The following is a 23,349-nucleotide window of genomic DNA, read 5'->3' as shown; positions in this document are numbered from 1 at the left end:
CCATTAGCTCTTATGTCAATATTATAATAACAGCGGCTGATTAATTAACGCCCTGAACGGAGAGCTCGTACCCGGCAGCGCGAGTGATGGCTGGGATCGCTCCGCCCCCTCCTCCGTCTCGATTTTTCTGTCCCTACCGGCCACCGTCAGCCGCGCCTGCGCGGGGAGCGTGATGGCGGTGGCCGGACTCCGCGGTGTCCTCTGGCAGCGGGCAGCCGCCCGGCTGTGGGCCGTGAGGGCCGCTGTGGCGGCGCCTCCCGGGGCGAGGGCGGGTGAGCAGGGAGACGACTCCCGGGGTCTGGCTAGCAGAGGGGCAAGTATCCGTGGGGCGGCGGGCAGGTGACTCTGGGGCCGACGCGTGAGGGCGGCGCGACCCTCCCCAGCCTGGCCGCGGCTGACCGCGGGGCCCTTGCCCGCCTCGCCTTGTTGCTCTCCCGCCAGCCTCGGGTTTGTCCAAAGACATGTTGCCCGGACCATACCCCCGAACACCGGAGGAGCGCGCAGCCGCCGCAAAGAAGTACAACATGCGGGTGGAAGACTACCAGCCCTATCCCGACGACGGCTTCGGGTGAGCTGCGAGGGCTCCCATGCCCTCCCGCGCCAAGGCCGGCAGCTCCCTGCTTTGTGGGAAGGTGCTGCAGGCTGGTAGTCTCAGTTAAATGCCTGGAGATGATGTGGTGTGATCGTAGAGCTTTGAAGCTCATTGATGTATATCAGTGTTTTGAAACGAGCAAGTGGAATGACTTGGAGGCTGTGAATAAAATGCTGTATAAGAGACTTCATATGGATTTGTAATGCAAGGCTAAGAGAGATGAGTTGAAAGCCATCTCTGGAATAACGATTTCAGGAAATGTTGGGGAATACTTTGATGTATGCAAAGTGCAAGATAACTAGGGTTCTGTAGTTCAGTTAAGCTTACGTTTTCCTCCAGCTAGTATAGCCTTATAAATGACACTTTGAGGAATGCTACTTGTTAAAATGACTGGTGTCAAGGTGATGATTGTTGTGCTAGTTGTGTGCATGGATTTTTAAAACATATATGTAGTACTTATAGAAACAAAGTAACATTTAACTTTTCCATTTCCATAGGCCAATCCTATAGTGTCTTCTGCAAGATGTATCTAAATTAATACAGCTTTCTTTTATATTTGGGGTTTTTCTCTGTTTCTCACAGATATGGTGACTATCCCAAACTCCCTAATAAGTCTCTTCATGAGAGAGACCCTTGGTACCAGTGGGACCAGCCGGACATGAGGCGTAACTGGGGAGAGCCGGTGGGCATGCTAGTAGTGCTTCTTGTTATGATTACACTGTTGCTGTTAATAAGTGCATGCATATCATGTAAGTGCTTTCGGGTTAATTCTTTGTGTAACTGCACCCTCAAGTGCAGGCGTGTGTTGCATATGCAAGCAGGGACAGTCAGCAGAGGGAAAATTGGGCTGTGGCCATCATGGTAAGTATTTTGAAAGTGCTGAGGAATGTTAACATCTTACTACACATGAGGAGGGAGACTTTATGAACTTAAGTTTTTCTGTAGGAATAGTAAAGTCTTCCCCCATTTTTTTTTTGTCTGATATTGTGAGAGCTTAGTTCAGAACCATTTAGCAAAGAAAGCGTTGTCTGAGTAAAGTTCTTTTAGTACAATGGAAGCAGTTGTTGCTGCTTTATTACTTCAGGGTTGTTTTGGGATAGAATACAAATAAGGAGATTTTCTCTGATGAAGGTTTGCAAGCTATTCTTAAGAAAATGGATTAATAGAGCACCTATGTTAAGTTTCAACATCTAAGTTACTCAAATTCCTTGTCAGGACTAACTTTTCTGTTAGTACATGGTCTTTCTGTGAATGACTGCAGTCTAACAGTACCAAACCTAGTAACTGACACAAGTAATGAAAGTAGTAATGACATCATCTTGTGTATGTAATACGTTATAGTATAAACATGCAAAAGCATCATAGCTTGTGTACTGTGGTAAAGCTTAAAGTGTGTGTTGTAATGACTCTGGAAGCACGTAAAAAAACCTATGGTCATTCTGGCTTTGTGCTTGGTACAGAAGGGCTTGTGTAGGTACCCTTGCACAAAGGGTTGGCAGCATCCAAAGTGTCAGCAGATACCTCTGTTTAGGCAATTGATTTCTGCTCAGTCTAGCACTCAGGGTTTGATAACAAATGGCTCTGTGTTCAGCTAGAGGCAGTATCTGGGCTCCAAATTAATGAGTTCTCTGCTTTCATTAATATACACCAAGGCAAAAGTTTAAATGCTCTTCTGCTTTAATCAGGAAAGGCATTAGCCCTGCTTTTGTCACAGAGTAAGACTGGCAGGTGCTTTGCCTGTTTTTGAGGAACCAGCTTCCAAGTGGCAGGTGATTGCTGCTTTTCTTTGTTTGTGACCGAATTTCCATGAATGAGGGTATTGATTTATACCATGCCTTTCAACAGTTCTGGGGAACAAATCTAAGGTAGAGTGACTATGTATATAAATAAAACCTTCTACTGTCAAATAATTAAGCATATGGTCTGGTATAAGCATAGGATGGAATTTGTAGAGTCTTGAGTTTGTCACTTACAGTAAACTTGCTGTGACTGTGCTTATCTCCTCTGTAGTTTTAACTCCACTTCCAAGACCGAGATGAAACAGCTTCTGGCAGTTTTGTGAATGCTGTAAAGCACTTCTTGATCAAAGCAGCTAGAGTTGGTAAATGTGCAGCTGTTTTCTTTTCTTTTTTAGATGCACTGGGACTTTGACATGTATATTCGGAACCGTGTTGATACATCTCCCACTCCAGTTCCCTGGCACATAATGCGCAAACACTTCCTTATCTTTTTGGGTACCATGCTGACCATGTTTGTTCTTGGAGAGCTCTATCCATCTTACAGGCCTGTGGTGAGTTACTCTTGGGTAATGTGATGATTTTAACACTGTCTTTCATTTTTCCTCATGAAGTTCGAGCAGAAAAGTGAAAGAATGTAAATAAATCACTATTGGGTGTAAGAAAACAAAATAGTGATTATTCTAAACACTTCCAGATAGAAATGTTTGAGTTAGTACTCAAAACAAGGTATGGGCAGTCGGGCAGTCTCACAGTCACTCTCAGTTTGTCTGCCCGCTCCTTTTCTTCTCTGGCTGAAGATAACACACACCCACATACTGACCTCGACAAGCGAAGTTTAACAAACCTCTCTCTGCTTCTTGGCTTTCTTCCCTTTTGCCAGCTCTGGGGAGCCGGGGAGGAAAAGAAGCACGGTCCCTCTCTTTTGGGTGCCCAAGGGGCTTTGTTGTGTTTTTCTGTTGATTGCACATATTTGTAAATGTTGTGAATAGCGTATGTTTGTACATACTCATTGCATTTCATCATAGATTGTAGTTCTGCCTGTAAATACAGCTTCATTTGCTTACGGACTGAGCTAGCCTGGTTATTGTCAGTGGGAGAGGGGGGATTCCAGCTCTCCACTGTAACAGGTAAAGAGAGGAAAAGTAGCTGTGTTACTTGTTGCTGCCAGTGCCCAGAAAAGTGGTTTGGCTGGAACTGAGTGAATGTGAATGCAAAAACTCTGCTGCTGGTGGGGAGCAGGCTGAGAGATGTCCTGTAGTCTCACCTAACCTGAGTTGTTCTGTTGACTGGCTTTGCTTAGCTCATGGGTTCTATTTCATAGTGAGTGGTTTCTGTTCACTGGGAACAAATTTTAAGCTATGCTTCTTACAGTATCCCTCCTGTGGTCTAGGTATTCTCCTTCCATGTGTGCATCTGCTTTATCTCTTTTGCCCTGTGTTTTTTATTTACATCTCACAATCTGGATCATTTGGAATGTATTTCTCAAAAATATATTTGAATACACAGTCAGGTTTTGTAGTGTATTATCTTTGTGCTCTATATGAACTGCTCGTTAAGATTAAATGCAAGACCACCTGGATGTTTCTGTTAAAGTACAGGGGTTTACACAAAGAAATGTATCTTTGAATTTGCTTGTATTCTAAGATTTCTGCTGAAACACTTAAATAGAAATCTGAGTTGTAAATGACAAGCCTTGATTTGAGTGAGAGTGGGATGGGATGGGCCATTTTTGCCCTTTCCCCTCAATGTGCTTGGTGACTGTGTTGAATTTGCCACACTTTCTCTCCTTGTAGGGACCGAAGCAATATCCCTTCAATGACCTGTACCTGGAGAGAGGAGGAGACCCCACTAAAGAGCCACCAGTGGTGACACACTATGAAATCTGAAAGTCGAAGCGCTATTTCTCCTGTGTCAGCTCTGTTGGGGATGGCATCTTCTCTTGTGTTCACTGTGGCATGCGTTGATGCTTGTTCTTCAACATTCAACCACTAACTGCAGTGAAATACATCGACAATACCTACTGTGCTAGTTGTCTTCTGTTGGTTTGAGAAGCCTGAGCAATGGCCAGTGAAGTTGAATGACCTTTGCCATTTTTCTAAACAGGCTAGTATATGTAGGGCAAAGTTCTGAGTGCAGTCCTAGGACTGCTGTTAGTTTATGTACCTTGTATACAAACATTCCTTAGCTAAGCCTGTTTGTGTAGCAGATACTCCCTGTGACCAAGTGGTTCACTGCACGTGCTGCTTGGAATGGAACTGAAGTGTTGTCATTTAATGTGAGATGACAGGCAGACCCAGACTGGCAAATGCCAGTGCTTGGGCGTCTCGGGCTGTGTGAGGAACTCTGTCCTTACTGGGATTTGGATGTGATCTCTTTGTGATCTAGATGCCCTCTTAAGTGAAGCTTGCCAGTAGGGAGCACTAGTGAGGCAAAGAGCCTTACAGTGTATAGCTTGAAGAGCTGGGGACAACAGTGATATGAAAAGGTTAATGAGCAAGTTCAACACTGTCCAGATTTGTTATGCTGTGCCTGGGCTTTGGTCCAAGAGCACAGATGCTCAAATAGCTCCTGTATGGCCTGAGCTTATCCACCAGAGTTTGAGTTATGTCTGACCCATGAAGCTTGCCAGTCTTGCAGCAAACCAATGTTTCTGGGCCTCCTACGAGTTCATCAGTAGTTTGCTTGGGAAAGTTACGCAGACAATTTTATTAAGCTCCTAGATTTTTGTCATTCTTCTTTTAACATAAGTTTCTCGCCTTGTGGCTGGAGGAGACAAAACCTTCAGTAATGATTTACAGTGAAAGTTCCCTCAACTACTCTGCACTGTCTTTGACACCGTTGTTCAGCTGCAGAAGGGGGTCATCACAGAAATCTAAAGGCTTGGCCTCTTCTGGATGCCTCTTATAAACTGGATGCTGTCCTCTACTGTCAATGTCTTGTTATGATTCATAGTTTTGTGCTTTAAGAGAAGCAGGTATTTGAAAAGAGTGATTCATTAAATTTTTTCAACCTATACAGATTTTTAACCCCAGATGCTAAAGGCCAATTAGCTTGATCTCTAGGAGTTTCTATAAGGGTGTGTGTTTAAGTGCTGAATAATTGCCATCTCTCCTGGCTTTTGTAAGCTGTCCCCTTTTTCACCGGTTACAGAAATGCTTACTTTTAAATTATAATGATATTTTACACCAGAAGGGTTTTTAGAGTATTTTTTGAGCTGTGGGGACCTTAAAATGGAAATCTGTTGCAAAGCGTTTTCTAGGGGAATGTACCTTAGAGTAAGGATAACCATTCCACAGCAGTTATGTGACAGCAAGATATACAATGTTTTGAGAGTTGTTAGTCTTTTAAGTAAAATGAAAGAAAGGAGCAGTGATGGCTGCCTTTGTGTATGTGAAATGATAATGCAGCAGTAGCGCAGAGGCAGGTTGGGGCCTGCCCATCTGACTTGTACTGCATGCCACACAGCTGCCCTGCCACAGCACTGTTTGATGCTTAGTGTTTTGGAGAGCTTCATGACCAATCTCTATCTATCAGTGGGATTTTATTGAAGGGGAATTAAAGAACCTGGCTCAGAAATCAGTCGAAATGGTGCCTTGTAGTGTTAGGCTAATCTTCCCAAAATGGAAGAGATATAAGGGAATTAGGTCTGGGCCTCTCTGCCTTTTTTTTTTTTTTTTTTTTTTTTTTCTTCCCCCCTGACTACTAAAATGCATTCAGGAAATTACATTCCTAAGCTGTGCTTCCTTTCTGCATGTCCCCTCCGAAAAGCTTAAATCTCTACTTGCGGCAATATTCTTGTGAGGGGATTCAGAGATAGGAGGCCCCAGCTCCTGCTGTGCTATTCATTGCAGACAGCACGGACCATTTCAGACTAGTGGATGGAGCAAATTCAAGTATCTTAAAAACAAGAATGGTACCAAACAGCCTCTTGGCTGAGCTCTGCCTGCCGGCCGCGGGTCTGTGCTGCTGTAGCTGAGGAGCACCCCGAAATGGGGCAGGAGAGACTGAAAACAGGTCCCAACACCCTCCCACACGTTAGGGGCACACCTGACGGGCGGTAGTGGCCGAGCTCTCATAGGAACGGGATCCAGTACCCTTAGCAAAGGTTGTGGCTGCCGCCCTGCGCCACAACCCCAACCCCTCGGTAGAACCGCAGTCGTGGAGGATCCCAGGGCTGGGGCTGGGGCTGGCGCTTGCGCAGGCAGGACGGGCGGCAAGCGCTCACCCCGCGGTGCGGGGGCGGGGTGACGGGCGGTGCTTCGCGGCCGGCGGCTTTTCGGCTCCCGGCGGCCACCGTCGTGAGGGTTCAGCTGCGGGAGTCTCTTGGGCTTGGGTCGGCTGCGCGGCGGGGACGGCCAGCGAGCCGGTAAGGGCCGCCGACCGTCCCTCCCCTGCTTCTTCTCCCGCCGTTTCCGTGCCGTTCGGCGTGACGCCAGCGGCTGTTCCGGTCTCGGCACTCGTCCCCCTCAATCCCCGCATCGGGGGCAGGCCCCCCAACCCCTCTCCCAGCCCCGGCCTGATACGCTGCCCCGCCCGCCTCGGTGTCGCTGTGCCGGCTGCGACCGCAGGTCCCGTGGTTCCGGGCAGCGGCAGGCGGGGGACTGCCAGGGGGGAGATTAAGCTGTTTGACCTGGGGTACAGAGAGGCCTCTGGTATAACCGGCAGCCTGTTTTCTGACGGTCGGTGGCCGAGGTCAATGCTTTCTTTCTAGACCTTCCCGCTTTTTTACTACCATACAGTACAGTGCTGTTGTGCGGCCCAGACTGACTAGATACGTGTATATGCACTCCCATCTGTATCCTGCTGTGGCACTTAGCAATAGCTTTTGAAAGTGTTTAGAACTCGAGAAGTTTTTATATACCGTGGGAGCAGTCATGGAGGAATGTGCTGAGCTCTACTCTGCAACAATCCTGTCTTGCAAAAACCAACGATTATCTGAGATTAGTCTCTCTGTACCTTCTGCCTTCTGTAATCAGGATTTATAATAAGCACTTATGAGAACAGCCTGGTTATAGGGGGAGCTGTGAAAAGGTCACAGCAATGCAAGTGGAAGAGCCAGTACAAAGATTTTAAACTGACACAGGGATATGGAGGCTGTAGGACAATTTGTGTCTTAACCATTGTGTCATGGCTGAGAGGCGTTTTTTAAATCCTAGGGTGGCTGCTTGTCACCTGGGTGACATTGGAGAAGTCTTGTTTTGCCCAAGTTTCACGTTTAGCTAAGAGGCATCAAGCTATCACCTCTGTGTGCTCTGCTGGAGGTCCAATACCAGGAACTCTTTAAAAAGGAATGTTTGGGTGGCTGGAGGAGGAATGGAAAAGTCAGTAGGAGGAGATTTCTTGATTGACAGTATTTGTGTGGTGCAGGAGAGAGGTGGCCTTACTCAGCGTGATACCAGGGATGATTATCATGACAACTTAAAGGGTCAATTAGCTGATATAACTACCCCAACAGTCTTTCAGGATGCATTCTAAGCCGCAAGTATTTTAAGTTACTGTAGGTGAGGAATTTTTTGCCCTTGTCAGCATTGCCTGCATGGTCTGTCATGGTCTGAGAGTTTTTACTTTTCACCATTTAGCTGTGTGCTTTTGATTTCTCCGTGCTGGGGAGTCCTCTGACCTGCTGGGTTTTGCTTTGCAGATTGTGTTACCTTTTAAGGACACCGTGTGGGAAGTCATGTCTGGGGGACGCTGTGGGGAAATGCAGCTTCTGTGCTGTGACTCCCCTTGGGGCTGAGGTTCGCTAATACGTTAGAATTGTAATTGGATGTCTGTAGAAGGAGGAGGGATTGTCTTGATTAAATAATTAGAGGTCCTGAGAAAAGCGTGAGCTTTCTCAGTAGTCTTAGGTGCTATTTTGGGAGGTGACAGCAGGTGGCAATCTCTCCCTAAAATTTCTACTGTGAGACGTCCAATACTTGGATATTTTTCTCAGGCAGCCGCAAGAGGTTACTAATGAGGCAATTTTACTTGCTTTAACGCTCATAAGCACTGTCCTGGATACAAACAGTTGTAGAAGGATCACTTCTCTAAGAGTACGACTCAAATTAGGCTTTTTTTCCTTCCAGATTCAGCCCACTGATTTAAGGAAGAGGTGCTCCTGCATCCCTGTAGAATCTCAGCTACAGTGGAGCTGAACTTCTAGGAGGTACTTAAGAGATGGTGTGATACTGTGATCTTACCTTTCTTATTCATCTCCTGTGGGCCTTCTCAGGTCTGTTTGCACTATTACTGCTTTTCCTTGGGGACTAGGGACCTACTATCCAGCACTTCTACAGTTTTTCTGTTCCTGTTCAGCCACTCTAAAAGGTGCCTTGTTTGCTTTCCTATGTCTGGCTGAGTTATGAACAAGACACTTTACCTTCATGTTCTCCCCTGACTTAAGTTTGTGAAAAGAGAACAGTAATGTTGACTTTCTTACACAGAATGCTTTAGTGACCAAAAAAAGGTGGACAACTGATCAATACCATTCTGCACGGGGGGTTTATGTTTTTTGGTGTGTTGAATGCAAGTTGTGCCAGCCATGCAGTTAGCCCAGCACAGAAGGTAAAGAGTGGGAGCTTGTACCATTCAACTAGGTAGGCTTGTGTGGTTTCACTCTTCTTTCCTTCCCTACTAGTTAATTTACTTGAGGGAAGTGGTTTTTTTTGGCTGTTGTCTCCTTATGCTCACAGGTAAATTGCCCTCAAAAGCCAAGAAGCAGTGAGGCCTATATTTCCAGACAGCATTTGCAATTGATGTATTCTATTTGGAGGAGGAAGAGGCAAAAAGGGACTGGTAAGGAGCTTACCAGCTGTCCTGCTCCCGGACATCAGTGAAGTGGTGCTTTGTGCAGTAGGCTGTTGCTAGCAGTTTCACCTGACTCCTCCTGGGAATATTTTCATTGAAGAGAGGAGACCTTAACAGTGTTCTTGAACTGGTATGGGAGAGAAATGAGTAGGCACTGTAATATCTTGGCAGAGAGAATGTAATGGACCCTTAATAAGTACTATGCAAATTGTGCTGGAAGATAGGCAAGTAAGCTTTAGAGGTCTGTTACAGTGATGAGGAGATGACCTTTCTACATCTGTTCTTGGGCTGTATGAGGAAATAGTTACACTTGTCTTAATATAAAAAGTTATCTTCAGATTGCTGTGGGCCTGAGCTAAATCAGAATAAAGTTAATGTGAAAATAGCGATAGGCACTTTGAGCTTTGGAGATACTACTGCAGGCTAATACTAAAAAACAATTAATAAATTCTAATCAAACAGCTAGTCTTGATAGTGCATGAGGGAGAGAGAGAAAGCCCTTAGCTTCTGAGTGGTGATGGAGAAGAAATCCTAAAAAGTATGGAGATGTTAACCAGGAGACTGATGCCTAAGAAGCAGTGCTGACCAGATTTCCATCTGTGTGTAGGCCTCAGGAGGCCATAGCTTCATCTAAGCCACAAAGTGACAGAGGCTTTTTCAAAACTGCTTTGTTTGGTTGGGTTTTTTTGGTGGTTTGGCCAAACAGTGGGCTGGCCACAGCAAGCAACCTTTATGAACTTGGTTACAAATGAACAACCAGACTCTGAAGCATGGACTCTTGTAGCCCTGCATTGGAAGAGAAGGCCATGTGATGCAGACTGTGGTTTAACTGTCAGCCTGGCTAACACAAACAACGTCAAATAACCAGGAGAGATTAATCACAGCAAGCTGGAGAGGTACAGAGTGTTTTACTGTGCTGCCTGCTGACAGTCTTACTTTATTCAGCATGGTATCATCTGAGTGCATGGTTAGCAGCTCTGTTTAGCTAGAGTTAAAAGACTGCACTGCAGCCAAGCTCGAAAGGTTTAGGAACTGCTCATGAGAGTGACCTTCCTAGCCTGTGACTTATATGTCCACACGTCATTTACATTACTGACATGCCTAGAAAGTAGAGCATAGTCTGGGATGGAGAGGTGCTGGATGCTTTTTCCTCAGTAAGAACAGGATCCTACTTGGGTGCTTATATTCAGTTTTGCAGCTTCCTTGTTGCCTGCAGTTGTTTGACTTTCAGCTGTCCTGCTACATTATTGCCCCCTAGTCTCTCTCCAGTGACATACAGAAGTTGTGTTCCCGTTATACAAGTGTCCATTGATCTTCCCAGGGTAAATAGAAAGAAGTGTTGTCAGATCTGAGATTGAAACCCAGTATTTACTTCTGAGTTGGTTCTCCTCACCTTCTACCATTTACAAACTCAAGCAGAAAGTCAAATTAGTTTTTTCCTTTCACTTCTCAGAGGACAAGAACAAAGTACATTAACTGAATTGGCACGTGATAGCATTGCACTTTGTTTTCTGTGTCCACGTCACTTTTCAGCTTGGAATTTAGCCCTCAGGTTCCTTTTCCTCCATTTTTGCCTATGTATGTACTGGCATCAGCTTGTTCAGAGAGAGAAACTGGTGCTTTGCAAATATATTTGTTCAACTGAATGTCTAGAGCTGATTTAAATCATCCTGGAGTGAAGAGCTGAGTATGTTGTTTAATTTAGATTCCCTTCCTTTCACTGTAACTCTCGTGTAATCAGGGTATATAATAAAGAGAGCTATATATGAAAGAAAATGTGTTATGAGACAGCTGGGATTGTTTGGTGGGTTTTTTTTTTCCCATGAATTCTAAAATACCCTAATTCATTTCTATGGAACCTATTCACTAGCACAGGAAGTAACAAGTAACTGTCAAGAGTAATTTGTTCACTGGGTAGCTTTGTAAGGGGGAGATATTGTGTTGCTGGTGTGACTATTTTTGTGTTGCCTTTATCAGGCTATTCTAATCACTGTGTTAATTTTTTTCTAGAGCTTAGAAAATGAAGCTAAAGGAAATTGAGCGAACAGCTGTCCAGGCATGGAGTCCAGCAAACAACCACCCCATTTATCTAGCAGCAGGTAAAGTTCTTCACAATTTATGAAAATCAAAGTATGAATATGAGTTAATTTGAATTAACTTTCAACAGTTCCCACCTTAATAATCTCTTACAAGCAATATACCAAAAATGTTACAGCCTTGATATTGGGGTTTTTTTTGAGTGACTTGTAGAGAATTCTTTGGCAAAGCAGGGCAGCTTTGCACCTTAAAGACCAGTCATTTTTTCAAAGGGTGAATACATGGCTTTTTTGACCTAACTTCTAATTAAGTGTGTATGAACTCCAACACCTGCTTGCTGTAAAAATTAAAATAAGGTTACTTACTTGGTATATCTATGGAAAAAATAATTAATTCTAATAATTTTCATTCAAGGTCACTTTTGATCTTCAGACATTATCGTGGTGTTTGATAATTAATAGAAATCTCTTTTTCCTAAAGTTCCATTTTCAGTATTTCTGCAAAACCTTGAATATGCATTTTGTTGATATTACTCATTATTCACTATTGTTATATATATTTTTTTTATTTCCTGAAGCACAGGGTCTGCTTATTCACTGAATTGGCAGTGGGTGAGTTTAGTGTCTGTAGAAGCAACACTTTGGGTTATCTGTCCAACATGACAACTAATCAGCCCTGTCTCCTGCCTGGATTGTGCAGTACAGCCATTTTTTTTTCTTTTTTTTTTTTTTTTCTTCCACGGATGGCTGTCAAAAGAAAGTCACAAAAGTTCAGCCTTAAAAGCAACATTACCATATTTGGTGTAGATAATCTGTTTTATGCTTCTCTAAAAAGGACAGATTTTTGGTTGGACCGAAGGTCTTGGCTTCAGTCTACTTTAGATCGGAAACTGCATAGTTTCAAAATTTGTACTGCTTTTTAATAGTCTCCTGGGCACTGTCCATGCCATGGGCAGTTACAAAGCTCCTCTGTGGTAACTGGGGGCTGTTTGCCTGGCAGTGTCCCATTAGGCAATGCTAAACATATTTTTAGCTTTTATTCTGTAAGCAAGAAGGGAAGAACCCAACACTGTGGGACTGCTAGCTCTCTGTGGGTCATTGGGGAATGTTTAGTTGGCTAAGGTTGAAGAAGTTTTTCTCTAGATTGTGTTTAGAAGGTTTGATCAAGATGTACAGTCACGACTGAAGAGCAGTTACAGAAGTATTTCAGATCATACTTGTACCAGGTTTCATGATGGCACTGCATTTGTAATTTAGATGAGGACAATATCAGAAGCTGTGGCTGCTTGGAAGAGGGTGTGTGAATTATATTTATGGCAAGAGAGAAATATCACAGAATCACAGAAACATTCAGGTTGGAAAAGACCCTCAGGATCACCCAGTCCAACCGATAACCCTACTCTACAAGGTTCACCCCTAAACCATAACCCTAAGCACCACATCCAAACGACCTTTAAACACCTTCAGGGTTGGTGACTCAACCACCTCCCTGGGCAGCACATTCCAATGCCTGACCACTCTTTCCATGAAAAATTTTTCTTAAAACAAACCTACCCAGTCGCAGCTTGAGGCCATTCCCTCTTGTTTTATCACTACGTACCTGTGAGAAGAGATATTTGTGCAACAGTGATCCTGGTGCCCAGAATTTCCTGAAGAATTTCTACTTTTTTTCAGAGTCTTTGTCATAATTGTTGGTGACTCTCTCTGAAGTATTTAAACAGGCCTTCTCCTGAAGTGGGCATAACCAAGTTTGTGTCAACTATGAGGAATAGGTTCCAGTGCATTGTTCCTTTTGTATCTTGTGCTCTTGAAAAAAGTGTCTGCTTGTTTTCCCCTTTTATTTCTGCTAGGAACATCTGCCCAACAGCTGGATGCATCTTTCAGTACAAATGCCACCTTGGAGATATTTGAGGTTGACTTCAGAGATCCCTCTCTGGACATGAAGCAGAAAGGAACGCTTCCTGCCTCAAACAGGTACTAGAGAATCATACTGATGTATCAGTGAGTGGAACTGAATAAGGCTTTTCTGGCACAAGAAATGAGAGGAGGAGATCATGTTTTGGAGATATAAAGTGGTCTTTGGATAAGCTGACCTCTCTTCAAGAGCTGAGCATTTTTGTTGACGCAAATAGTGTAAAACTACAACAGCGGTTAGATCATTCTACCAGTCTGAAAGTACTTATATGATAGTTAGGACAGTCATTCTGTATCATGTGAATCTGATGGGGCTAATGATTTGCATTAAGGAGACTAGAGGCAGAATGACACTCATTTTCTGGGTTTTTTTAAGACAAGGCAATTTTGTAGGCTTATGAGTGTGGGTGACATTTGCACTGAATGCAAAACACAGCCTTGATTTGTTCCTCAGCTTTTACAGTCAGTTAACATATTTTTCAGGTAATAGTTCTGGAAAATAAGGCTTATAGTCCTGTAATCTTATTTTCTATATAGTGTGGATTAGAGGAGATCACCCACTGAATCACATATGAGGTCCTAAACATTTGTGGTGCAGGGTGGTGAGGAGGAAAAAAAATAGAAAAAACAAACCCAAAGAGACAGACCTACCTCTTCCTTTGTCAGTTCCCTGTTCCCTTTAAAAGACTTTAGGTGGAAGCTCATTTATTTTTTTCCCCTGTATAAGAGCCACTGTCATCTTCAAAGGGAAATGATTATTTAAGGTGCAGACTGATAGTTATGTTTGATAGGTTTGAACACGTATGTGGGTTTTGGTAATGCAGAGAGCATCTTGACTTCCACCAAATATTGTGGCCTATACCAGCTTTATCTTCTCCTTTCTAGGTTTCATAAGCTGATCTGGGGTAACTTTGGAAATGGGTCCCCAGAGTCCTCTGGGGTGATCATTGGTGGAGGGGACAATGGTGTGTTGACAATGTACAGTGTGCACCACATATTGTCATCGAAGGGAGAGCCTGTCATCGGGCAGACAGAGAAGCATTCAGGTCCTGTTCGAGCTCTTGACCTCAATCCTTTCCAGGTATGCTGCCTCAAGATACAACCAAGTGAACATCCACCTCCATATTAAAAATACCTGTTTTTCCCTGAGGAACAGTTTTTAACTTGAAAGAATCATGGTAGCTGTAACAAAAGACTGACTTGGGACTCAAATTTGGGTTCTGTTCACAGCTTTGCCACTGACTTCCCCTGTGACCTTGATCAAGTCTCTTACCTCTCTATAAAAACACGGCTTGTAATACTGTTATGTGTTAGACCATTATACATTTGAAATCAGAATTTCTTTATTTGTTCAGTTGGTGTCTAATTCAGTGCAGCTCTGATCGCATCTGAAGGGACTGCAACATAAGTGAATGTTGAACAGAAGAAAAGTTCTTATGGTATTACTAAGGCAAATTGATTGTTGTCTACAGACGCTTGTGAGAAGCCTTTATCTCTTGGTGCTGGGATGCCAGGCAAAGGTTTAGCTGGCCAGAGATATCAGCTTCCAGGCCTGTGGCAGAGTTTCATAAGTAACACCAGCCACCTGCACCCATAGCTTGCTAGACTGATTTTAAACAGGCCTGTACCATGGCCCAGCTGAAGGCGGTGAAGCCAGAAATGTACTTGGCTTATAATCTGGTTAGTATCTTTGTGCAGCTCTCTTCTGACTTCAGAAGCTGTTATTTTTTTTTTGCTTACATCTAGTTTTAAGAAATCTGGCCTCTTTCCCTGTGAAACTCAGCTGAGCTTTTCTTTTTGCTACAGAGTAACCTCTTGGCTTCTGGAGCCAATGATTCTGAAATTTTCATCTGGGATTTGAATAACTTCAGTGTGCCTATGACTCCAGGGGCTAAATCACAGGTAAATGAGATTTGCGCTGAGTGATGCTTTTGCAGTTTTACATCTCAGTAGGCAAAGTAAAAAGATGTGAGTGTGGAGTCATCCTGGTCTTGCCAGTATGACCTTGACATCTGTCAGGATAAAGGTGAATCAGAACTGACTGATCAGTTTCATTCTGGGAAGGTGGAAAGAGTGTTATAAGGGGAGTAGAAGTAGGCTGCACTTTGCATGGATGGGTAAGCTTTTTGTGGATTTGAATCAAGTAATGTACCAGTTTATCTTGTGATCCAGCTGGGACGTGTGATGGATTAAGGAGGCTTATTGGACCCTCTCTGAGGAATGAATTTACTTCAGGCATCAGCTGAAGCTTTTCATATCTCATAACAGTAATATCCCTAGCAAAGCCAGTGAGCCATTTAATGCATCGTGGTTATTCCTCCCAGATAATTTTTCTGAGTTTGAAGAGGAAGAAGCTTCTGATCTTCTAATGCTGATTATGTTATTCAGGGCGATCAGTGCTTGAAAGTGAAAAAATCATAGTAAACTTGCCTGGCAACAGGCTGAGTTTTTCCTCCAATAATCCTCCCATTTGTCTCCTTGCTTATCTCTTTCATTGCAGCAGATACAGTAAAGGCAATTAGTCTTGAATGCTTCATCATTTTCCATCTCACTGCACTTGTGAAATGTTGCACAAGGTCATCTTTCTGTTTAAGTTCAGCCCAGGAGTCAAGGTAGAAGCATCTATGTTCTCTCAGCTGCAGATTTATGACACATTTGGTCAATGCAGAATACAGTACCTGCTCCCAAAATGCAAAGGTGCTTTTCAGGTGATATTCCCCCATAGCATTAGACTGCACATTCTGAGTAAAGGGCTTTCCATGCTTTTCCATGCTTTCCATGAGTCTTTTTTTTTTGGTCAGTGATGCCATTTCTAGTTAGTTGATCAGTGGCTGAAGAAAGGAATCTGTATAGCTTCAAATCCCTTAGTGTTTCCTCAGCATACGAGTAATGGATGTTTGGCCTTTCTTATCTTGGCAGCCTCATGAAGACATCAGTGTGGTGTCCTGGAATCGGCAGGTGCAGCATATCCTGTCCTCTGCCCACCCCAGTGGCAAGGCTGTGGTTTGGGACCTCAGGAAGAATGAGCCTATCATCAAAGTCAGTGACCACAGCAACAGAGTGAGTAGAGGAAAGACTGTGATTCCAACTAGCTTACAGCATGCCACACATGACTGCAAATTTGTGGCACAGGCTCTTGGGATCAAGTGTCGTTTTTGTGGGAACTGTTGGGGTTGATTCGGTTGGAACTGTAGCATCAAAGCACCTGTCTTTTTTTCCCCTAGTAAAATGGAGAAATAAGACCCCCTAGTTGTTCTAGGTGTTCCTAAAATTAGCACATGCTTGCCTTTGGTTTTTATGTTCACAGCTCATTTATGAGAAGCCTCTTTCATTTTAATCTCAGCTGTCTTCCTAGATCAGCTTTGAGCTGAACCTTCGGCTTCTGTATGGTTAGTGGGGTTTTTTGCTGTGTAGAGAAGGTAGAAATACTTGCTTCCCATAGCAAGACATTGCTGGGCTTGCTTTATGGCAAGCATTTTAGGTGAGTTAAGTGTCGAATGGTATGGCTCTGGACCATTTTTGCTATTTCCAGCTTGCTTTGCTGACTTTTCAGCCTGTGCTATTTTTGTTCCTAGATGCATTGCTCAGGAATGGCCTGGCATCCAGAAGTTGCAACCCAGCTAGTCCTTTCTTCTGAGGATGACCGTTTGCCAGTAATCCAAATATGGGACTTGCGTTTTGCTACCTCTCCTTTGAGCCAGCTGGAAGGGCACACAAGGTGAAGGCCTGCTTGTTGTGTTGTTTTTTTAAAGATCTCCATCTTTAAAAGGCAGACATCTGGGAGACTGGACTTTGGAGAACTATGACTTTTGTTAGGCTTGTTTTGTTTCACAGGTGAATCTGGTTGAGGGTAGAGATGAGAATTAGGACTTCTGAGTTTAAGCAGCATTTCTGATGCTTTCTTGGTGAGAGTGGGGGAGTGGATTGGGTATGAAATATAACTGATTCCTTTCTGATCTATTTTAGGGGAATTCTCTCTGTCTCTTGGTGCCAGGCTGACCCTGAACTGCTGTTAAGTAGTGCCAAAGACAACCGCATCTTGTGCTGGAACCCAAGTATAGCAGAGGTAAATAACCACAGCTCTAAGTACCCATGGTCTGCTGCTCTGCTCTGCTCTGTATGTGTCTCTTCTCTGTTACCCAATGAGTGCCAATGTACTTCCTCTCTGGAGTGAATGAGAGTGTTGTCCATATCCAGACTGAAAACCAAAGAGAGAGGCAAGAGATTTTCCCAGCTGTATTTGTGTCCAGAGGTCACAGAGGGAAGAAAGGTTTAACTAAAACTTAGTTTCAGCTAATTATGATTACTCTTGCTGTGTTTACACATACAGTGTTCTCTGTGTCTCTTCTTCCTTCTCCTAGGGTAGTCAGTTGTTTTTTTGGGGGAGAATGAGGAGCCTTCGGGAGAATGAAGGAGAATGAGGAGCATTTCCTAGGGTCATTGAGAGGGGAGCAATGTAATTAAGTTTATGTGTAAACTTTATTCACAGTACAGTGGGTTCATGTGTATGTGCTTTTCTAGTCAGATGTCTTGAAATTACCATCTTTGAAATATTTTGGTGTCACCTGAATTAAGACAAGGCTGTGTAAAAAAAATTCTTCTGCATACATGCTCATTCACTATTGAATTTCTGGATTAAATTGAATTTTGAACTTTGAACAAAATTTATGATCTTGCTGATAGTATGGGGAAGGTACTCCAATAGTGCTGAGCAAAGGACAGCTGGGAGCCCCAGACTGGATTCATTTCATGGAACAATTTCACTTAGCTGACAAACTTTGCCTTGGAGGCATGGAAAAAATAAATCCGTTTTTATAAAATGCATGACATGCTGCTGTTCTGGTTTCATGAGATTTGTTGCTCCCTCTGTACAGATGTCTAGTGGTTAGAAGAGTATCAGATTCTGTAATATTCCTGGGATCTGTTTTTTGTACTAAGTCTTGTCACTGTATTTTAGCAGAAAAATCAAAAACCCCACATTGTTGGTACAGCTGGCTCATCTTAAGCATGCTGCTGTAGATTTGCAGAATCCAAATATAGCTTGGGCATTTATGCCCCAACTATTGTTAGGGGGATCTTTTTGACTTAGTACCAATGAACAGAAAATTTTCAGTTGATACAAAAATTGAGAAAGTTTTCAGTAGTAAGGACAGTACTGGCTGATGTAGTGAGTTTGTCAGGTTAGCTTCTTTGTTTTTCAGGGTATTGGGTTGTTTTTTTTTTCTTTTGTCGTTGCTTGGTTTTGTTTGGGTTTTGTTTAAATTTATCAGTTCAGATTTTGATATAAGCAAATGCAAGGTTTTGTGCTCAAGAACAGAAAACACAGATTACGTTCTCACACAGAAAGAAATTATTCTATATGTTTTGTGCCTGTAAAGCATAAATGAAATCTCTGTCTCTTACAGGCTGGAGATTCAAAGTCAGGGTTGTGCTATTGTGTTGCCCAATATAATGCAGGAAGTGTGTGACTGGGCCATAAATTGGACTTTGGATTTTTGCGTGTTAGACCAGAACATTGTTTGCTGCAGTATCATCATAGTTCATCTGCAGCTATTAGAGTCCTCTTTTGTTGTTCTACCTTTTTCTTCTACTTTCCTTGTCAAGTTTGTTATTCCAGACTATTCTTTCTGTTTTCATTGTTCTTGCTCCTTACACCTTTTGGCTTCTGATTTTCTTGTGTTGTTTTCTGGTATGTCTCCCTTGGTTAACAGCAGGTGTGACAGTACTGACTTGTTGGTTTTGCATTTTGCTCTACAATCAGAATCCTATGGTATCACAGATTTCTGTGGCTTTCTGCTGTTTGGCCTCAACGTGCTGTAACTCAGTTGCAATGCATCCTTTGAGAAGCAAAAATAAGAGACTTGTGTACCATGGTGAAGTGTAAATAAAGTATGACATAATTACTGTGGGCAGCTAATTTGGGGAAAGTAAGGGACTACTTATACTTCTGTCTTTCTCTTTCTGTGATAGGTGGTTTATGAGTTGCCCGTTCAGAGTCAGTGGTGCTTTGATGTCCAGTGGTGTCCTAGGAATCCTTCAGTCTTCTCTGTTGCCACTTTTGATGGGTGGATCAACATTTATTCTATTATGGGTGGGAACTTGGAAGCTCAGCGGAAGACGCAGGCTGACAAGGTAGAGTCCTGTGAGCATGTTGTGGTTTTGGTGGTTGGCAAGTACTCACCTGACTTCTGAGAGCATTAGAAGCACATGTTTAACAATGGGATTTTTTCAGTGATGGTCTGTCCCACCCACCAGGATATATAGAGCTGTATGGCATGGGAACCAGAAGCTACCTGTATGGGAATTTAATATCCACCAGGTCCCAAATGGTCTACAGTACCTCTTGACAAAGCTGTCTCAGTATTTCTTGTAAAGTTCATTAAAGTGTGTAGAGAGAACCCAGATCAAGTGTAGTTTCGATGTTATATATATTTAATGGTTATTACTAGAGTGAAAATAAATAAGAACACACCTTTTAGAGCAACAATTTTGCCTTGTCATTAGGTTAAAATTAAATACATTGGTACTAATTAATCCAACATGTTATTCTCTATTAGTTCAGAAGAGAATTTTGAAAAGTAGCTTATAAGCCACTATTTGCAGTTTTCCTCAAATCAGCTGACTATAACATGGAGCATGTTAATATTTTGATACTGAAACCCATTACTTAGCCAATGAATAGATTGGCAAACCCTGAACAAATTAAATGTCAGTAATGTCTAAACTTTTAATCTAATGACTAGTCTTTTAATTCCTTCCTTCTCTCCCAGCCAACAAAAGCTTTACAATACAGGTTTTAAGAGAATACGTATGAGCCGGCTTAAATGTTATTTATATAGTAATTTACAGCTGACTGAGTTCAGTTTCATAGGATTTGCAAGAGAAAGAAAATACTTTATCAAGCCACAGCTGTAAGAGATTAAGGATTTATTTAACCCATGGAGAATTTTCTTTCTGTGCATTCTTCATGTGCACGTACCACACTTCCACTCTCCAAAACTGGAGAAAGTAGAGTAACTCCTAGATAAATAGAATAACAAGTAACAACAGAAATAGGAAGAGATAATGTCAATTATGAAGGTGAGGAGTTTGTGACCAGTAGGTCTCTTTCCACTGGATTCCATGTTACCAGGACAGAAATTCTGCTGAAGACCTAGTGGTTGGTGTTACTAGTACCGTGTATTTATTTTTCTAAAGTTTAGGGTGATCTGTTAGGTATAAAATGTTCCTCTAGGAAATGGTCCTTCTTTGGAATTCATTTCCCCTCAAGACTTGAGAGACAAAACCTGTAGGTGTTGCTAGTGATTCCCAACCTTAGCTTGCTGAGCCTTGTGTCGCTTCTTTTGGAGTATACTGAAGCCATTGAGCTATGAAATATGATGCAGTCAAACTTGACCAGAGCTATCTTTAGCAAACAACAAATCTATGCCAACAATGTTAATGACTAAGAATGCTTGTAAACAGCGTTGTATGTGTGCTCACTGATTTCCTAAACGCCAGAAATATAGATCAGAGGCCACTTTGGATATTTTTCTTTTCTGGGCAAGAAAGTCTGAAGAGATTATGTCACCAGCCTCATCTAAGCTATTAAAGCTTGAGACAATCTTTAAAACTATCCTATTCAAAAGACTCCAGCAACAGAGAGGGAGTCAGTTTTCCTCTGGGAGCAAAACAAGAAATAAGTTGAACAACTGTTGACCATATGTTGTCACTGTCTTGCATAAAACAAGTAATTTTGTAACTTATGTTTGTGAGCTGGGTGCTGGGACAGGCAGTGTTTGTTAGGGAATTTGCATCTTGCGAAAGGAAAAATTACTTGAAAATAATTTCCGTAACTGTTTGTAAATGCCAAAGGCTTGGTGCTAATTCCAGGAAGAGGTGCTTTAGTAGCTTTTTCTTCATCAGCAAGAAATGGAACTAATTACTAAGCTATTTACTATTGAGGACAGAGAGGAATTGAATTATATCTTATTCCTTTCTCCATCTGATTCTAGATTTCTTCCTCCTTCAACAACCTGGATCCCTTTGGCACAGGACAGATACTTCCACCTCTGCAGGTGCCAGAACAAGTAGCTCAGACCACCTTGATTCCACCATTAAAAAAGCCACCGAAGTGGATTCGCAGACCTGTGGGGGTTTCATTTGCAGTAAGTGAATGGAGCTTCCTTAGCTTAAAATGTAATAGATGTGTTGTCATGGTTATCAGTGTTCAGCTGAAGTGCTTGTAATGTGAACTCCTTCAATGTCCCTACTATCCAAACACATCGTTACCACAGCTGGAGCTTGAGTTCAGGTTGCTGAATTAAGAACTAAGAGACTTGCGTTTGCCTTCATGTGTAAGAATGCTTACTGTGTCTCCCTCTGTCTTTCTCAGTTTGGAGGAAAACTTATTTCCTTTGGTCTTACCAAAGCCCCTGGACAGCAAATGCAGCAGACCTACCAGCATCAGGTATTCATCAGTCAAGTCACCACTGAAACTGAATTCCTGCTCCGATCCAGAGAACTGCAGATGGCATTGCAGTCAGGGAACCTAATTGATTACTGTCAAGGCAAGATCCAGACAGCCAAGTTACCGTTTGATGAGAACCTTTGGAAATTCATGAAGGTAGGATGGCTATGTTGAAACACAAAGGTCAGTTCTTTTATGATCCTGGGGTGGAATGTGTTCATTGTGGTCCTCCTAGCCTTTTATATTCCTTTTCTTTAAGTTATAAAATGGAACTGAAGAAGCTAGTTAGTTACTTGTCTAAAGAAAAGTTTTTGCAGTCAAGGTCTTGGAGGTTGCTTTATATTTCAGTAGGAATGGTCTTTTCTGTGGATTTGTTGGAGCTTCCTGTCAAGGTGCTAAACAGGATTTTCTCATCTCAGCCCACTGCCAAGCTTTGTCTTGTTACCTGTGGAGCTCTACTGTTACTATTTCTCAAGGCAAAGTTGGAATGGGCAATGAGATTCCCCAGTAATAAGGGAGAGAGCTTTGGTGGCATGAGGACTGGCTGTAGCCCTACACAGGATAATGGTTTCATTGATAATTTGATCATATAAAAGGGTTTAGTAATAAGAAGGACAAGGGTTAGTCTTGGTAGCATTTTACAGGCACTCCTAGGCAGACTGTATGAGGGGTGAAATCTTGGGATCTTCTACTATGGTATTACATTACAAATCATGTCTCTTGAATTGGATTGCCAGACAGTAGTCTCCATTGCACATATCGTTGCAACAATGTCTTCAGCTGCATTGGATGAGATACGATGAATTGTCATTTTAGAGAGTTTTTGTAATCTAGCTGGCCTGTGGTCCTGGGAGACCACTCCAGGACATAAAAGATATTTACTACTGATTGTCTTAGACTACAGACCAAGCTTCTGTATGAAAGGTTGTCCTGCATGACCATTTTCACATCTGAAATAACAGTTTCAGGTGTTTACAAGTATATTATCCATGTACAATTTGCTCAGTCCTGTGGAAAAAACAGCCTGGGACTTACTGACATAGATTCTCCTTGCAGAATGTTAATCATGCCTTGAAGCATACAAGTAGCACTGATCGATTAGGCTATATGCAGCCTATGGCAGTCTCTGGGTCTGTCTGAAATACCCACCCAAGGAGCTTCTGTAATAATTAGTGAACTAATTTTTGTGAAGCCAGCTAGGAGTTCAGGCAACCACCTTGTCTCAGTTTCATCTGGACTCAAATCAGTCCACTGTCTCTGAAAAAATATTATCTTGGTAATCCCTACACCATTCAGGGAATTAGTGACCAAGTACACTAAGTATGCATACAGTTGTAGCCCTGATAGGCAGTTGTACCTCTTATGTAACTATGTGAAAAACTTGAATTTCACCCTTTTATCATGGTTATAACTTAAATTCCTGAGACTTTCCCACATTAGACATTGAGTGGACTTGCCATAGTTGAGTTCTTTATCTATAAACTGACCTTTAAACCTTGCTGCTGCCAGAAGTAGACAACCATCGGTAGTGTGTAAACGTTTAAGATTTTACATATTTTCATGTCTTTTTCAATATCCTTTGGGAATCAGGTGAATCTGGAGAAAGAATCCAGGACGAAACTCCTCAAGCTGCTGGGCTACAGCAAAGAAGATCTGAAAAAAAAGGTAAGGGGTCTATCCAATAGAAAGAAACCTTTCCAGGGCTAAAGCTGCTGCAGCAGAGTTGTAGGGTTCCTACTACAAATCATCTCATAGCACACAAAGAGCAAACTATATGAAATTTCAGCTGAGAGGCACCTCAAGTATCCCCCATTAGAAAGCAAATATGAG

General features: G+C 42.6%; 2 protein-coding genes across 2 annotated transcripts in view; both read left to right on the top strand.

Moving 5' to 3' along the window:
* Positions 1-172: 172 nt before the first annotated feature.
* NDUFB8 (NADH:ubiquinone oxidoreductase subunit B8) lies at positions 173-5,466 on the top strand. The gene is made up of 5 exons (XM_054382240.1): positions 173-272; positions 442-568; positions 1,175-1,274; positions 2,727-2,882; positions 4,125-5,466. The coding sequence occupies exons 1-5, from the start codon at positions 173-175 to the stop codon at positions 4,215-4,217; spliced, it is 576 nt and encodes a 191-aa protein (XP_054238215.1). The 3' UTR covers positions 4,218-5,466.
* Positions 5,467-11,140: 5,674 nt separating this feature from the next.
* Positions 11,141-23,349, top strand: part of SEC31B (SEC31 homolog B, COPII coat complex component) — a 28,481-nt gene continuing 16,272 nt past the window's right edge. Inside the window, exons 1-11 of the mRNA XM_054382242.1 lie at positions 11,141-11,219; positions 13,007-13,130; positions 13,956-14,151; positions 14,877-14,972; positions 15,990-16,130; positions 16,646-16,788; positions 17,037-17,136; positions 19,041-19,202; positions 21,065-21,217; positions 21,445-21,675; positions 23,110-23,184. Of these exons, the coding sequence (XP_054238217.1) occupies positions 11,141-11,219; positions 13,007-13,130; positions 13,956-14,151; positions 14,877-14,972; positions 15,990-16,130; positions 16,646-16,788; positions 17,037-17,136; positions 19,041-19,202; positions 21,065-21,217; positions 21,445-21,675; positions 23,110-23,184 (1,500 nt within the window). The remainder of the gene's footprint in view (positions 11,220-13,006; positions 13,131-13,955; positions 14,152-14,876; positions 14,973-15,989; positions 16,131-16,645; positions 16,789-17,036; positions 17,137-19,040; positions 19,203-21,064; positions 21,218-21,444; positions 21,676-23,109; positions 23,185-23,349) is intronic.

This window comes from Indicator indicator, chromosome 7, assembly GCF_027791375.1.
Source record: "Indicator indicator isolate 239-I01 chromosome 7, UM_Iind_1.1, whole genome shotgun sequence".
Lineage (NCBI taxonomy): Eukaryota > Metazoa > Chordata > Aves > Piciformes > Indicatoridae > Indicator > Indicator indicator.
This window is presented reverse-complemented; position numbering and strand designations above follow the sequence as displayed.

Bases quoted from the DNA above. Each gene is read 5' to 3' on its own strand.
- NDUFB8 (XM_054382240.1), top strand. From the start codon at position 173: ATGGCGGTGGCCGGACTCCGCGGTGTCCTCTGGCAGCGGGCAGCCGCC. The intron at 273-441 runs GTGAGCAGGGAG...CTCTCCCGCCAG, and splicing joins GCCTCCCGGGGCGAGGGCGG to CCTCGGGTTTGTCCAAAGAC. The intron at 1,275-2,726 runs GTGGGCATGCTA...TTTCTTTTTTAG, and splicing joins GGCGTAACTGGGGAGAGCCG to ATGCACTGGGACTTTGACAT.